Genomic DNA, 15,946 nt, shown 5'->3' with positions numbered 1-15,946 from the left:
AAAAGAAATATATATAAAATAAATTTATAGTACAATAGTGCTGTGGAAAAACAGAAAATGATTGGGACAATAAAAAATTTCAACCACTGTGTAAAGACCTCGAATAGGTCACAATATGTAAACGATCCGTGCAAAAATATATATTAAAAAATTGGAATAAATTGGTCAACGAAAAATAAACGTAAAAAACGTGTACAAAGGAAGTTGTTAATGATATATATTGATGGTGGTATATATTTCGTAGCGGTGGTCCGACAGCCCCCCTTGGGTGGGTACTCACCAAATGGAGTTGGATCGAAGGCTTTTAGTTAGTGACGCTTGAGCCTGCAATCGTGCTTTCAAACTTGGACCCAGTTGTTTTTACTCTCAGTCCCTGCAAGGTGAGTGTTTGGTTTTTCTCCCTTGTAGCGCTGGCTGTATCCCAGAAGTAAAGCTGGATCGTCTCAGGCGCAGTGTCAAACGAAACTCCTTGCCGTGGTCCCGCAATATTTCAAAGATAAAAAAAGGAGAGAGCCCTCATAGTGTAGCGTGCAAAAACATTTAGCTTTATTACAAGTAGTAACTTACACAGGCAAAAAAATCCGGCCGGCACAAGCAGCTCAGGAACAAACTTTTAAAACCCTTGTGTGCAAATCTAGCGTCTGCCCTCTTTGACGCGTTTCATCAGGTGACTTTTTCAAAAAGAAGGTAGAACATTTCTCACCCAATAAAATATTATGTAAGCTTAAAATAATTTCAAAAATAATTTTCAATATTTTAAAATCTGCAGATTTCTTTAAAATAATACCTGGTGATCCTGTCATGAATGTCCTTGTCCAAGCATTTCCTGTTGTAAGAAATACAGAGCTCAGCTCTATATTATATAGTCTGCTATTGAAAAAATGCAATAAATATAAATCTCTCATTTAATAATAGATTATAGAACAAAAGTTAATCAGTGCATCCAGTGATTCATAAAGTGCCAGAGTAAGGTGCATGTATGAGTCTCTTGATAGAGATGTGCAAAAGTTGCTCTCAGGTGCCACCTCCCCAATCTATATGTGACTCAAAACAGAGTAGACCACACTTACCAGACCTGGTGGACCACTAGGGCAAACATTGTTAATGCAAAGTTTGAATTAATGATGAGTTCACTCCTCCTCCATCTGCAGTACTCTTCTTCTCTTGTATTCACCAGTACGCCCATACAACATTCAGAAAAACAAATCCATAGTGTAATCCAGTAAAATCATATGAATTGTTAAAACAGTTTTAAAAACACTCACAAACAGCCAAGGTATGATCACTCATATAACAATCTTTCCTCCTTCCCACATTGATTTCCGGTAGGGATAGAGGATTATCATCCACTAATACATCCAACAGATCTTTCCCTCGGTTCTCCCAGCATAAACCTCATAGATGACATCATCATGTAACCACCCACCGACGTGTTTTGTCATGTGACTTGTTCTGGGTTTAGCTCAAGGTCCAATTAAACTCTGAAGAAACAGGAAGCAAGGACATGAAAGTCATGTTTATTAATTCTTCAATTTGCAATCTTAAACAAAAGAATCTTGCATTTAAAAAGCTGCTCTCTGCCAAATGGTATTTTTTAACATGTTTATTGTATTGGTATACATAGGGCAGTACCCAGATCACAGTGCACTTTATTTGAATTGGGGGATACCTATGTTGTTTTTTGCAGAAAAAAAACAAGCCACAGGGAAATTTAATTTAGCAGCCAGATATTTTCTTTGTAAATGTCACTCATGTTTGTCTTTGCTTGTGTACATTCTATAGATGCACCAATTCACATGCAGATTTAAGAGATCCCCTAAGTCTGTTACTTAAAGGCATTGTGCATTTTTAATGTTACCCTTTAGGGTTATTAAAAGAGCCTCGCATTGCCGTATGGTATTTTGTTTGCATTGGTACTTGAACCCCATGGTCCTTTGTTTGACAACATGTTGCCTAATAGCCTTAAAAAGGGTTAGAATTTTAAATATTTGTCTCCCATTGACTTCAGCGGGGTATGTATTAATGTTCAAAACTCAATGAACCTCCCCAAACCAAAGCAAGGTACGTTTGGCTCATCCCTATTAGTGAATTGAATCCAGCAGATTAGTTGATCTCTAGTCACAATGTACAGTAACAGTAAAAAAAATTCAAAGCTTTAATTGTGTATTAACTTTTATTTATATTACTATTATTAATTAATTATTCAGGATGTATACAGTATAGTGCCAACAGTTTGTGGAGAACTTTACAAAGCTTTTTTACATAAAGGGAAGCAGTACAGTTTCAACACAATTCAATACAGGGGGGACAGCAGCAACTTTGTAGCCAGCTGACAATCACCATAGAAAATAATGATAGACATGTTACTGCTATAAATCTGCTACAATTGTGATTATTGTGATTATGTGACATGGCTCTAAAAGTGGTGAGAAATACACACAAATGGCTTACATGTTTTAAAAAATAAACCTTTTTGTGTTTTCCTCACCATAGCACTTGCTTAAGCTAGTGCTGTTTTATACTTCATTGTTGTTTGCTGTATACCCTATCGGCTCTGCTTCACGAACTCCAGAAACTAGTGGAGTGCAATGCACTTTTGTGAAGCAGCATGTCATTTGCTTTATAAATGTGCAGAGCATCTCTTTAAAAGTATGGACATGCTGCAGCTTTTTATGTAGACTCTTAAATTGTATATGTAGCTTAACTACTATATGATTGGGTTTTAATAATGTTACACATTTTCTTGTGATCAGCAAAAACAGCAACATTACATTTCATTCCATTCTTTAGGTCATTAATAAAAAAAATCTTAAACCAAACTGGGTCCAGGGATAATCTTTGTGTTAAACCACTGCTTGCATTAGCCACATATGTTATGTATAAAACTACCCATTCTTTTCTGCCCTTTATTCAATTGCATGCCTATACACATATATATCTTTCCAAGTTCACCCCTAAAAAATAGTCATGTTAGTTAGACATGACCTATTTTCCATGCTGATTCTCTGTCATTAGATAATTTTCTCAATCCAAGTTAGTCAACCCAAGCCAGTTATTGTCCTGGTTGCTTGGAGACATGTCCTGCTACAGCACTACTATTTCTGAACTTTTGAAGACATTCCAAATATCAAAGCAAACAGGCATGTTTCTTAGGATATGCTAGCTCATAGACTAGCCTTTTTGACTAGGTAAGTAGAGTGATTGTGGCATCATGGTTTAGTTCATTTAGGTTTTTTTGTTAATTTAATAAATTTTTCTCTACTGCTAGTTTCATTTTTGTTGTAGTTTTTTTTTATTCCATTCTCTGTTTCTTTCTCTTTCTGTAAAGAAGAAAGAGTGAAGAGGGTGATGCTGAGTCAAAACAGGTCCAGGATAGTTGAAAGGAGCTTCTATAGTTATTTAAAGCCTATTGCCCTTTTTGTTTCACCCTCTCCATTGACTCCAATAATTTTGAGCAAAATGGCAGGATTTTGTCGAAATCTCCCTATTTTCTCTGCAATTTCAGGGAAATTAAAACTCAATTTTGCTCATCTTTATTTTTTACACTCTTTTCCGAACACCTACTTCTAACAGTGACTCAAATTTTTATATGTGGATTTTGAGCCTAATCCCTTACACCCCCTCTTCTCTGGCCTTATCAGTGACTAACCGGCGAGCAACAAGCTCCTCTCCAAGTAGTTAATATATTGCATTTAAATCCAAGTTACAGGCTATTAGATGATGGCCTCACACCCTGTGCATCATTATTCCCCCTTGAATTGCTGTTCCGGGAGTGCACACATTGTGTATATAATGTACCCTAGACATCATTATCAAACATGGAGCACAAAATTAATAACTCTATGGGCATGCGTATAATATGTAAAAAGACAATACATTTATTTTAAAGTGACTCTGTTGGTACATAATCTCACTATTGGACATGCAAGACAGTGGGAGAGACCACAAAATGCAGCAGGTAAACCAGGTGTTTAACCCACCCAAAAGTAGAATGCTTGCATTAACCAGGGAATTGTCAGGACCAGATGCAGATACTTCAGTCACATTATATAGCAGATAACAAATGTACCTTTAACAGCCACCTTTCCCTTAAGCCAAGTTCACCTACTGGTACTCAGATGCTCCCAGGACTCATACTTTGCACTCTGACTGTAAAATGTCACATGTGGGCCCAGAGGCACAGAGCAGGGGTACAGACTGGTGATAGAGGATGCAACAGAGGTATTTACAAGAGACAGGCTAAGGTCTGTACTGATAGTATTCCAGAAACAGGCTGAGGTTAGGACTGGCTGCAGACAGAGTATTTCAGGGACAGGCTGAGGTCAGGGCTGGTAGCAAGATATAAGGCAGAAACAAGATACAAGATCAAGATATTCAGAGGCTCATAAAAATAGAACTAGACAGTTGACCTTGTGATGTTTAAATCAAGTGCCACATTTAATCCCAAAACTGTGGGGTATGTGGCCAGGTTCATTAGACCACAGCTGATGAAGTAGTCAAGGAAAGGTTCTGGGGATGTGTGACCAGGCTCATTAGCTCACAGAAAAAAGAAAAGGCTAGTTGCACTCCTTACTGGTATGACCCCGTGATTGAGGAGGGGTGTTTGGAATGACTGCGGATGGCGCCGCCAAATACAGATAATTGCAGAAACGTCACCAGCACACCAAATCCTTATAGAATCAAAATTCGTAGATTTATTGCAAACTCATTTCAGTTACACAAGTGCTTTCCGGGGCCACACAGGATCCTGTCATCAGGTATGCTGTGCTATGCCTGATGACGGGACCCTGTGTGGCCCCGAAAGCGCTTGTGTAACTGACATGGGTTTGCAATAAATATACGAATTTTGATCCTATAAGCATTTGGTGTGCTGGTGATGTTTCTGCAATTATCATTAGCTCACAGCTGACAAAAATAAGTCTGGGAAAGGTGCAGTGGGAGCAAGCAACCACCAGGAGTAGCTGGGAAGCTGCAACGTGTATAGCAGCATTAGGCATGCTCCTAACATGAGCAGAGGAAAAGGCAGAGTTTCAACGCATGGGCCACCAGAAGGTAAGTATATTTACTCTTCCTTTATAGGCATGGTTTTATATACAAGTGAAATTGTGGTGACAGGTTTATTTTAAAGTCAGTAGCCACTTTTTTACTTACTTACTTTAACTGGAATGCTACTATTTAAATATGATAAATGGCCAAAAAAGCAGTTACAATTTTAGGATTACTTAAAGTGACCTTAACAGAGTAAAAATATATATAAATAAAGGCACCCTTTTAAGAGAAGAGCTTTTGTACTCACTTCTCTGGAAGACAATGGGGGTGATTTACTAACTTAAACACACGCACGCACCAGGTGCGTGTGATTTTTACACAGCGAAGCGTATTTATCAACCAAAAAGTTTCTATAAGCATGTTTGCACTAATGCCATATATGGAAAAATCATGCACATGATGCATATATAATGCTGCTTCACAGACAAAAGTGGTTAGCTCATGCATTTACATTCCTGCATTCATCAACGCAAGCAACACAACATAGAGCTAATTTACACAACATCACCTTGCAATTCAGGGCAGGGCTTTGCACAACACACCTGCTGGGTGTGTACACACTACAAAGGTGTTTAGATTCCACCCATAGATCATGCTTGGAGGGAACACACTACAGAGGTGTATACATGTTCGTGGTGTGTTTATAAGGTTAGTAAATCAACCCCAATGTCTTCTACCTCTCCTCCATTCCAAATCTCTTTGGAATGCAACATTTCCTGGACTCCTGAATGCCTGCATCTCCTGTGTTCCATCCCCTGACCCCTACATCACTGCTCAATCCTGTATGCATTGGAGAAGGGAATGATAGAGAATGCTGGGTAACACAGGACTCTAATAATATATGAAGTGTTGAATGCCAAAGAGTTCTTTGGAGTCTGCATCAGAAGAGAAGGAAGGTAGAGAACATAGTCTGCAGGAAATGTGACAATAAGAGTTCTTCTCTTTCAGAGCACCCTGTTTTGGATTTTTTTCATTCTAATAAGGTTACATGAATCTACACTGAGGCAGCCATTGCGGAGTCAGGGTGAAATAATAGCTAATATGTGTTCCAAGCCAGTGACTTTAAGTACTAAAGATGTTGGATCAAAAGAGTATGTCAGCAATGGTAGCTTTCTTACTTTCTTAGCACAGGTTTACTTTAAATGATTAAAACCAAAACTGTAGTTTCCTATGTCTTTGTGATGAATTTTGTCCCTGCATTTAAGTATGTACTTAGAATGCTAAACTGCAGTTATGCGGATAAATTGTAAGCCTTGCTTGGAAGTGCAGAGATTTGCATCTCTTTCAGAAGCACAGCAGTAATAAAAAGTGAATGAGCAGTTTATTTTCTCTTCTTACTCAAATGTAATCCCTTACAAACTGACAGCTCCAAGAAATACACTTTAGGGTGAATTTCCAAAGTTAAATGAACCTGTGTATATTTCAAGCTGGAGTAAGATTCCTATTTTCTTTTAATTTCCTTGAACGCAACTACATACTTAGCTTAGAAACTCAGCTTTTAGCAGAGGTTAGAAGGCTAGGGGCTGATCTACCCCATCATAATACACCACTATTCCCATCGAGTTATCATTATGACCACTGAATGTTTGTTTACAATAAACTGCTTTCACCTGCAGAGGGAACTGTCCCTTTCTCTCAAGGCGATACTGTATTAGAGAGCATAATAGTGTGCAAAAACTGTAGTAGTTAGTCCATGGATGTGGATATTAGAACTTTTGTATCTGTTCAATGTCTACCTCATTAAATGAATACCTCATTTAATTTCCACAGAGCGGCAACATTACAATTGGTGGTTTTCACTGTGAAGTTAGGGGGCTTTATTCTATTTTTTGGCTCAGCAGCCCACTAACCAGTCTCTTGCATTTCCTTGGAGAGTAGATTGTCTGGATGTGTGGAGCCTTCTGGAGCATCATTATCAATTTTCTTTAAGGAAATCTGGTGAAAGTTACCTTCTGAGAATCTAGGTGGAATCTTGGCCAAGGTGTCTTCACATTCAGATACTGTGTCACGGTTTGGAGAGCAGTGTTTCTGGGGCAAGTGAGCCAGTACCAGCTTAGAAGGGACACATACCAAGGCTTCTCATATTGTTTTTGGCTTCAATTTGGTTTTTAAGCCTATGTTGACTGGTTTGTTGGGTATTGATGAATCTTTATATTGCACTAGGTCCAGAATAACAGGTATTTAGTGCTTGTAATAGTGAGTCTGTACTCAGAAGGTGTGAAGAGCAGTCACTGTACATCTGCCATTGGTGATCTTATGCATGCACTCAGTCATAATGCTTTTAAGCTTAACTAATGCATACTTGAAGATACTTCATTTTCTTTAGGGTTAAAAGATCTCTGGTCATGTAGGGGTTGAGCACACTTAACTTTCTGCTGTAAAAGATTATTTCACTGATGGAAATAAACAGCTATTTATTGTTATTTGTAGTAGGTAGTTATCTGTTTGCACAATTGATAAATGGAGCAGACAAGAAAGTTTGTGACCAGAAGGCTATTTATATAATATTACATCTATATGTTACATTATTGTTACTGAAGTCTCAACCTTTTATTACAACTAATTAAAGTTATAGGTTTGGTTTGGTGGTTTGTAAAAATTGCACTGAGACTCTAAATAGAAACTTTTATTCAGAATGATCTTGCATGTAGTTTTAAGATCACATGTAATTTTAAGATAAATACAAATTTTAGAATTATTTATGTATTTTATTCTTGACAAATCTCAGACTTTTTGTCCAATCACGTTTTTATTGCGACAAAGTGTGAGAAAATCGTGCAGTGCAGAAAAAACAGCCATAACAAAAACCTGAGAAAGAGAAAAGGTTTTTATCAGAATTATTCACCACTATACATTGCAACATATGCCTATTAAATACTATCTGATGTGCACTTTCTTTTGTGATATTTGTGCTCCCTTGATTATGAATGCTTTATTGTGTGGGGAAAATGATTGACACTTTTAGGGAAGGTATGGCTAACCACATAACCAGTGTATGACAAGCAATCTGGGAAAAATAATAAGGTGGTACCTACATAAAGCTCAGAATAGGAAAACGTTGCCATCATAATTGATGGTGTTCCTTTGTTATTACAGGAGATGATCAGATCAGAGAAACAGTGAAGATGGTTATATCTGAGTGTCTGAATAAGAAATTATCTTTTACATTTTCCTGTAACTGATGTAAAATTTTTCATCTTGTGGTGTATTGAGAAATGGAATTTGGTATTGCATTTTATCTTTTGAGCTATTCCTTAAAAGGAGATTTGTAGAACCACTTTACCTAAATGTATTGCATTCTGATACCTTTGTGCACCTAATAACATCCAGTATATTTATTTCTTCTTTATTTATATTTTTCTGTTATTAACATGCAAACCAAGGTATCCAGCAAAACTGACAGTAATAGGAGTTGGGACAAACAGCATTATTTTTTATTTTTCAAAACACTTCTCCTACTTACACTTTCCCAGGATTAATGTTGCCCAGGCATTCTTTTGGCAATTTGAGCCCTATAGCTTTAATTCCAGGGTTGAACAAAGATGCAACCCTTTACTTGTTTAGATTCCAAACTGTGAGCATAGCCACCCTAGTGTAAAAGGGTGTTAGCCCAGTAGTTCTCTTTGTTTCCATTAGATGTCTCCACCTGCCCTTATGTCCTCTACTTTGGGCTCCAGGTGGCATTTTGGAGAAGCCTGTAACTAATAAAACACCAAAGTGTTGTGATATTTAGGTGGCAAGGTTGGAGAGGCAGAAGGCAATAAAGAGCACTGTCTGCAGGGGTCTGAAGAAGTAATAAGACAGATAAGACTGTTTGTGATAATAAGGTAGGTCTAGACAGGGTCCTGGCAAGAAGAAACAGTGTAGGGATACTAACAGATGCCCTTAGAGTTGGACTCGCATCTGAGGACAGAACACCAAATGTATTCTCTAGTTTTTAGTCTGGAAGAGTTCTGCAGACCACATCTAGACAGCACCCTTTCAGCAAAGCCTCACAGGTACATGCTTAAGGAGCATACCTCGAGCAACCTTCAGTATGTAAGCCCTACATTACTGTTTTGACTTGATTCAAAATCAAAACAGAAGTAAAGTGAAGTAGTAAAAAAAATTAAGCATTTTTAAATCATAATGTGCTAGTATGCAAAGCAAATTAGTACCTTATGGCACGCTTACCTTCCAGGTTGATTCCTTGCAGCACTGTGCTCCTCCCTCGCTGCTGCTTTTATTTTCTCAGAATCTTTTTCAAGGTTTTGAGTCTTTGGCAATTTGATTAACCCATCCCTGATATGTAACTCACATGCATGCACACACAAGCTAATTCATCATGGCATGCTGGGCCTATGCACTGAGCTGCACATGTGTGGCTCAGTGTATAAGAAACAAAATTGACAGCTAGAAGGTTTTATGGCAGAAGACATTTGCAGTCTCTTATGTCATAGAAGTCTACCTACTGACTTTTTTTGTTACCTTACCCCCACTTTAGGTCTTAATGTATAGAACTGAACTTTGGAGGAAGAATACCATATTGATTTGACTGCATAAAAATGCTAAAAGAAGTCATTTTAGCTGTTCCATTTAAAATTATGCCACATAGCTAGCCTCGCCCACGCTAAAATAGGAAGTGTGTTATTCAATGGATTAATATGGAAATGGAAATATAGGACAAAGCCTGAAAAAAGAAAACTAATGCAGCTGCTATGTCTGAGATGGAGCATTGTCTCCCTATAAAAGGAAATGCCTGCAAAATACCTTTATGACAAGATTATAGGTATTATTTTAATTAAAGCTGCAATACAATTGATTTTTTAAATTGCATTAATACTTATATGAGATTTAAGTGATTGAGTTTCCATACACTTTATGGGCCATATTTATAAAGCAGTGAATGTGACTTTCACTAAACATTCACTGGTGGTGACTCTATCACTGTCATTAAATAGACATGCGCCAGTAAGATCCACCTATAGTGTGAGTGCCAGATTAATTGTTTTATAACAAGTGTTAAAGGCTTGTTTTAGGGCTTAAGTAACATTGCTAAAGGAAGGGGGCATTAAATGTTAAGGCCTCACTTTAGGTGTTAAGTATTGGTGGGAAAGTTAAGTGCTGAGGGCTTGTTTTAAAAGCTTAAGAGCTAAATGCTCAGTAAGGTAAGGGAACCCTACTAGAGTGCTAGTGTAGGAGATACTTTCTGCAATATGCACATACATTGATGTAGCACCAAAAACCTCATGGATAAAATAACCAGTGCCATGCTCCAGCACTGAAAACTTTAGATTAATGAGCAGGGCCCTCCTAACCCTCCTTGTACTGAAAGTTCTATGCAAGCTGTTAGCACTATAAAAATCCAGAATAATGATAATAATGTTATGACATAAAATTTACAACCAATGAAAATACATTCCATGACTAGTGTGGTCCTTTAAACAATGTGAGAACATTTTTTTCACTAGACTTATAAACCTTTAGTTAATAACGAATAGTTTTTGACAGTTTTATCTATTCTTTAGGAGGTGTTTATTAAACTAAATGGTTTTAAGCATATGCCTTTTTGTTCAACCTTTGTTGACTTCAATACTGGTTTTAAACATCCTAATTTCAGTATAAAACTAGGATGATATGATGTAAGAATGCCTTTGATATTATACTACAGTTTTTGTTATGCTGGCCACAGACCTTACAACCATCGCAAGACTCTTGTCTTGCGATGGTTGTAAGGTAACTAAAAAAATGTATGATCTGCCGATCTTAGACTGCTGAGGGGCAGGCTTCCGATGACCGCAATGCTGAACGGGCAGTGTGCGCTTGCGCACACCGGACCGTGCAGCATTTATCTTACGAACATGCCACACACCCGCCCACAATCATACGATTCTCGGCGGGTTTTCGAACATGTTCCTAAGATAAAAGTAGTGTGACCGTACAGTAGAAACGGTTGCACGCCTTCCACACACCTTGCGATAATCGTACGATCGCGGGATTCCCGAGATTATCGTACAATTATCGCAAGGTGTGTGGGCACCTTTACACAAAATTTGCTTATCATGCAGTCTTCTCAATCAAGTGAATTCCAGTCAGGTGACTAGTTATGTTTTAAGTCATGTAAGGTCAAGCCTCGAGAAGGAGCTGATTTTAGAACATTCCTTTTTAAATTCTTGCTCGTTAGACTATACTGACAAGTTTGGAAATGTGTGAAAACTATTGTATATCTTTTACTATGACTGTTAGCAAATTGATAATAAATATATACATTGCATTTCCAACAGAAAATCCTACCCTAATGAACTACGTTTCAGTTGGTATTAAAGTGTTGGATGTTAATGACAATGCCCCATATATTGGCAATGAAGATATACTCGTTTGTGAAAATGCAAGGCCAGGCCAGGTAACCTACTTTTCTAACATATATTGTTAAACATGTTAAAACTGTGACTTTTTCCATATTTTTAATAAATAAACAAATTGATTGGTCTTACTTTCTGTGTTTATAATTAATTACATTTTACGAGGTACAAGAAATCCTGATGTACAAAATAACACAGTGAGAAAGTTACTTTTAATTAACATCTGTACATTATTACAGCATTAATGGAATTAATTTCTCCTGAACAGGAAGCACTGAATTCACTCTGACTTTTTTAATTGGCATGCTTATTATGGATCAGTGACTTACAAGGTATATAAACCAAAGAAAGTCAAGTAACTAGCTATTTTAGGGGACACTATAATGATTTTGTTTATGTATCTATGTATGTACTTATGTATTTAAATATTATAGGCAACCTTTGTTTTACAATTAAAAATGTACTGTGTGCAGAGCAGACAGAATCGGGAACAGTTGTCCATGGCAACCAATCAGCTTCTCTCTTTCATTTTCAATGCTTAACTGAACAAACTGAACAGAGAAGCTGGCCAGTTGCCATGGGCAGATTGTGTGTGATCCAGTTTTGATAAATTCCCCTTTAAGACTGTGTGTGTGTGTGTGTGTGTGTGTGTGTGTGTACGCATTTGAAAATATACAGACTGCACAATGCAATTAAGTGGAATTATTTTTATCAATGTCATTTTTCCTCACTGTGCTGCTTTGTATACTATGATGTGTTTTACTAAATTTGTGCACTATTATTACTATTAGTTCTGCTTCAAAGTATCTAGATGGCTGCTTTTTCTGGACATTTGTCCTTATCTTTTTACATGAGCAGATTGGTTTAGATTCATGTTTCTTTTATTCCTAGTTGAGCATGTTGATATTTGCTCTACTAGTTTGACATTTTTGTGCACTACCTATTTATTTTCTGTATTCTCTCTTGAATTCCCTCTAGCTTAAGGTTGTATATTATACCACATGTCATAAAACTCAATTTGCAGATTTAGAGGGTTATTCACTAATGAGCCAAAGGATCCAGCCGTAGCTTCGGGCTGATCCTTCGGCTCGCTTCAGCAGCCTCTGTCCTCCGGTTCAGTCGAACTGAAGAGCTGCTGTACGGGCTATTCACAATAGCCCTGCAGCAGCTGAGCAGTTCTGCATAGCTGGAGGCATATGCTTCGGCTCGGCTGAGCCATAGTGACAGGCGAAGTGTGGAGAAACGTTGGCCTGAACTTTCTCCATGCTAATGACAGCTGGGTGGAGCCAGCTAGGATCTCACAGCTTGCTGCGACCAGTTGTAATGACAGATCAGCATCCCCAAATGTCCTGGGAATGCTGATCAGTCATTGAACAATAACTGGGCGAAGCCAGCTGTGACATCACAGTCAGCTCAACCCAGTTGTTTTTTTTTGTCTGCATCTTCATTCATCTTTAGATGCTTCATTATGAGGCGGGAGTTCATTGCATGCTGTCAGTTTGGCGTGCATCTTTTTTTTCAAGAATAGATTTTTATTCATTTCATGTCATATACAATTCCTTTATATAATTATGTACACAAAAATAATAACAGTAGCGTCTACATCCAACAACTATCTCTTATCCGTAATTACTTGTCGACTAATGCTTATATTCAATTGGATATTAAACTAAACCACCATCATAAATACTTTTATTTCTGTTGTAACAAGAACAAAAAGAACAGGAAAAAAAAGAAAATGTTATATTATATAAAAATGACTATTCACTCCCAATACCATTCGCAGTGTGACACCTTTACTTTCACCCCTACACATTTTTTTTTACCTATCATCCTCCCCACTTCATCCATTCCCACAACACCCCACCTCCCTTCCTTCAATACCTCCCCACAATAACCACTCGCGAACAATCCAAACAGAGTGAAACATAACAAAAAAAAAAAAGAGGAAGGGGAAGCAGTACACTAGTTCATTATAAGTATTGTTGAATCTCTATTGAGCCAAGAAAAGCCATCCACGGTCTCAATTTTTCTACAAATGTTGCGTGTCTATCATATACACAAGCTGTCAACTCTTCCATTCGCATTATATGGTTAATTTCTAGTACCCAATCCCGGATCTCAGGGGCATTTGATTGTCTCCAGTATCTTGGGATTATCGCCCTTGCTGCTGCCAATATGGGGCATGTCAGTCCCCTCTTGATACTTTTTACTGAGCCTGGAAGCATTGATAGTAATGCCGCTTCTGGGGTTTCGGGTAATTTTGATCCCATAACTCTACCCGCCAGTTCAATTCTCCAGTAGGGCTTAATTCCCTGACAAGTCCACCATATATGCAGCATTGTGCCCTCTTCTATTCCACATCTCCAGCACAGCTTAGTTACTTGGGGGTTTATTTTATGTACTGTCACTGGGCATCTATACCCCCTACTTGTTATTTTAAAGTTCCTCTCCTGTATTCCAACCGAAATACTCGATTTAAAAGTTAAGAAGAAAACTTTATACCAATCCTCTTCTGCAAAAGTCTGTCTTATTTCTCGTTCCCACTCTTTAATATAATAGGGAGGGGACGGGAACATTAACTTCAAAAGTATATTATAGATCCTTGACACCCTGTGCTTCCCCCCTGGTTTATGTAAGATCATTTTTTCAATTAAAGTCAATTCCCTCTCTATTGATCCCTGGGAGCACAAGTAGTTGTAAAAGTGTTTAAGTTGAAAATAGTCAAGCCATCTACCTTGTCTCGCCGCTCCTGGTGACAGTAGATCTGTTAAAGGGAGTACACCCAATGCGTTCACAGCTTGTAATATTGGGGAATGGCTCAAGGTCTTCCATCTCAAAAATCTTTTATCCCCCAATCCCTGTGGGAAATCTGGGGTACCGAGTATGGGTGTCAATGGGCCCACATAAGATTATACACCACACTTCTTAATCAATGCATCCCATATATTTATTATCAGTCCTATTACGACAGACCGGTTCCATTCCCGTGGCCGTTTGTCTGGGCTTATCCATGGTAATAATGTTAGAGGTATTGAGGGCTCAGCTTGTTCTATGGTTACCCAGAGTTTGGGCCACGTAGGGTCGAACCAGTCCATCATTCTGTTAAGGGTCGCTGCTTTATAATATATCTCCATGTGTGGCAGACTCCCTCCTTCTACTGATCTCCTTTTAACCAAAATATCATATCTTAGTCGTGCTCCGGAAGTACCCCAGATATATTGTAGCAACAGAGATCGTAATCTATGAAAGTATAATCTGGGGATTTTTACCGGGGTCGTCTGAAATAGATAAAGAAATCTTGGGTGGATATCCATCTTAAATAGTGTCATCCTCCCTATCCAAGAGTGTTTACTCTTCTTCCACACCTCCATTCGTGCTTGTGTCGTCTCCAGGTGGGGTATGTAGTTAAGTTCATATCGTTTTCTTACATCTGCGGATATTTTTATTCCCAGATAATTTATCGCTTACGGAGCCCCGGCGAATGGAAAACTAGACCTCAGCGTTTCCCGCTCGCCCTGAGGGAGAGTTACATGCAGGCATTGAGATTTACTAGCATTGATTCGATAGTTGCTAACTCGCCCACATTGTTTTATCTCCCCCAGGACCAGCCGGAAAGCTATCCTGGGATTTGTGATGTATAGAAGCAAATCATCTGCGAAAATACTCAATTTGTGTGTTCTCTCCGTAATGGTCACTCCCCTTATATCTACATTCTGTCGTATTGCTATAGCTAGATGTTCCATGGCTAAAATATAGAGTAAGGGGGAGAGTGGACACCCCTTTTTTCTATTCTGCTCGCTACCTTGGAGGTACCGAGCAGAATAGCTGAGTCGCTCGGCGGCATTCAGCTATTCACTTACTGCCCTTCGGCCCCTATGGGAATAGGGGCGAACGGCAGCGAGTGAGCTGCCAGAGCTTCGGCTCAGCCAGTCCAGCCTCGAACTCCTTCTGCACTTCAGCTCAGCCGAACATGCAGAGCATGTTCAGCTGACTGAAGGCAGCCGTTGTGTGGCTGATTTTAGCCGATGTATGGCTGAAATCAGCCGTACAAGGCTGCAGTGAATAGCTGAACAGCATTCGGCTCCCTTCACTCCGGCTCGGTTATTCACTCGACTGAATAACCCCCTTCATTTTTAATCTATGGCATTAACCCTTTCGCTGCCAAGCCCTCCGGAACATTTTTCAAATCAGCTGGCCAAGCCATTTTTGAATTTTCTGCATTTTTTTCCTATTGATTTGATTTTCAACTGCTGCGTTGCTAGCGTTTGTAAAAGACCCCCCAAACCATATATTTTCTGAAAGCGCAGGCCCGGTAGAATAAAAAGATGGTGATACTAAATTTGTAGGCCCTGCGATAATTGCGCAAATGTTTCTCAAATTAATATTAAACCGATAAAAATACACAATTCAATTGTTAAAACACACCAAAATCAGTATCCGTGCACCAAAAAAATATTTTTTACTAAATCTAAAAGATAAAACTGTATTGAGTTAATAAATAACAAATATTAGCAAATTTGTAATTGCGCCTTTTTGCGAAAAGGTAAAAAAAT

At 38.4% G+C, this 15,946-nt stretch overlaps 1 protein-coding gene across 2 annotated transcripts in view; it reads left to right on the top strand.

Moving 5' to 3' along the window:
• Nucleotides 1-15,946, top strand: part of LOC108790600 (cadherin-18-like) — a 544,420-nt gene that overhangs the window by 480,487 nt on the left and 47,987 nt on the right. The window contains exons 9-11 of one of the 2 annotated variants that reach the window (XM_018560907.1): nucleotides 4,906-4,934; nucleotides 7,163-7,175; nucleotides 11,355-11,431. In XM_018560907.1, coding sequence (XP_018416409.1) covers nucleotides 4,906-4,934; nucleotides 7,163-7,175; nucleotides 11,355-11,431 — 119 coding nt within the window. Of the gene's footprint in view, nucleotides 1-4,905; nucleotides 4,935-7,162; nucleotides 7,176-11,312; nucleotides 11,432-15,946 lie in introns of both variants that reach the window. The other variant, XM_018560909.1, reaches the window with a different exon arrangement.

This window comes from Nanorana parkeri, unplaced genomic scaffold, assembly GCF_000935625.1.
Source record: "Nanorana parkeri isolate BGI_ZX_2015 unplaced genomic scaffold, ASM93562v1 scaffold487, whole genome shotgun sequence".
Taxonomy (NCBI): Eukaryota; Metazoa; Chordata; class Amphibia; order Anura; family Dicroglossidae; genus Nanorana; species Nanorana parkeri.
This window is presented reverse-complemented; position numbering and strand designations above follow the sequence as displayed.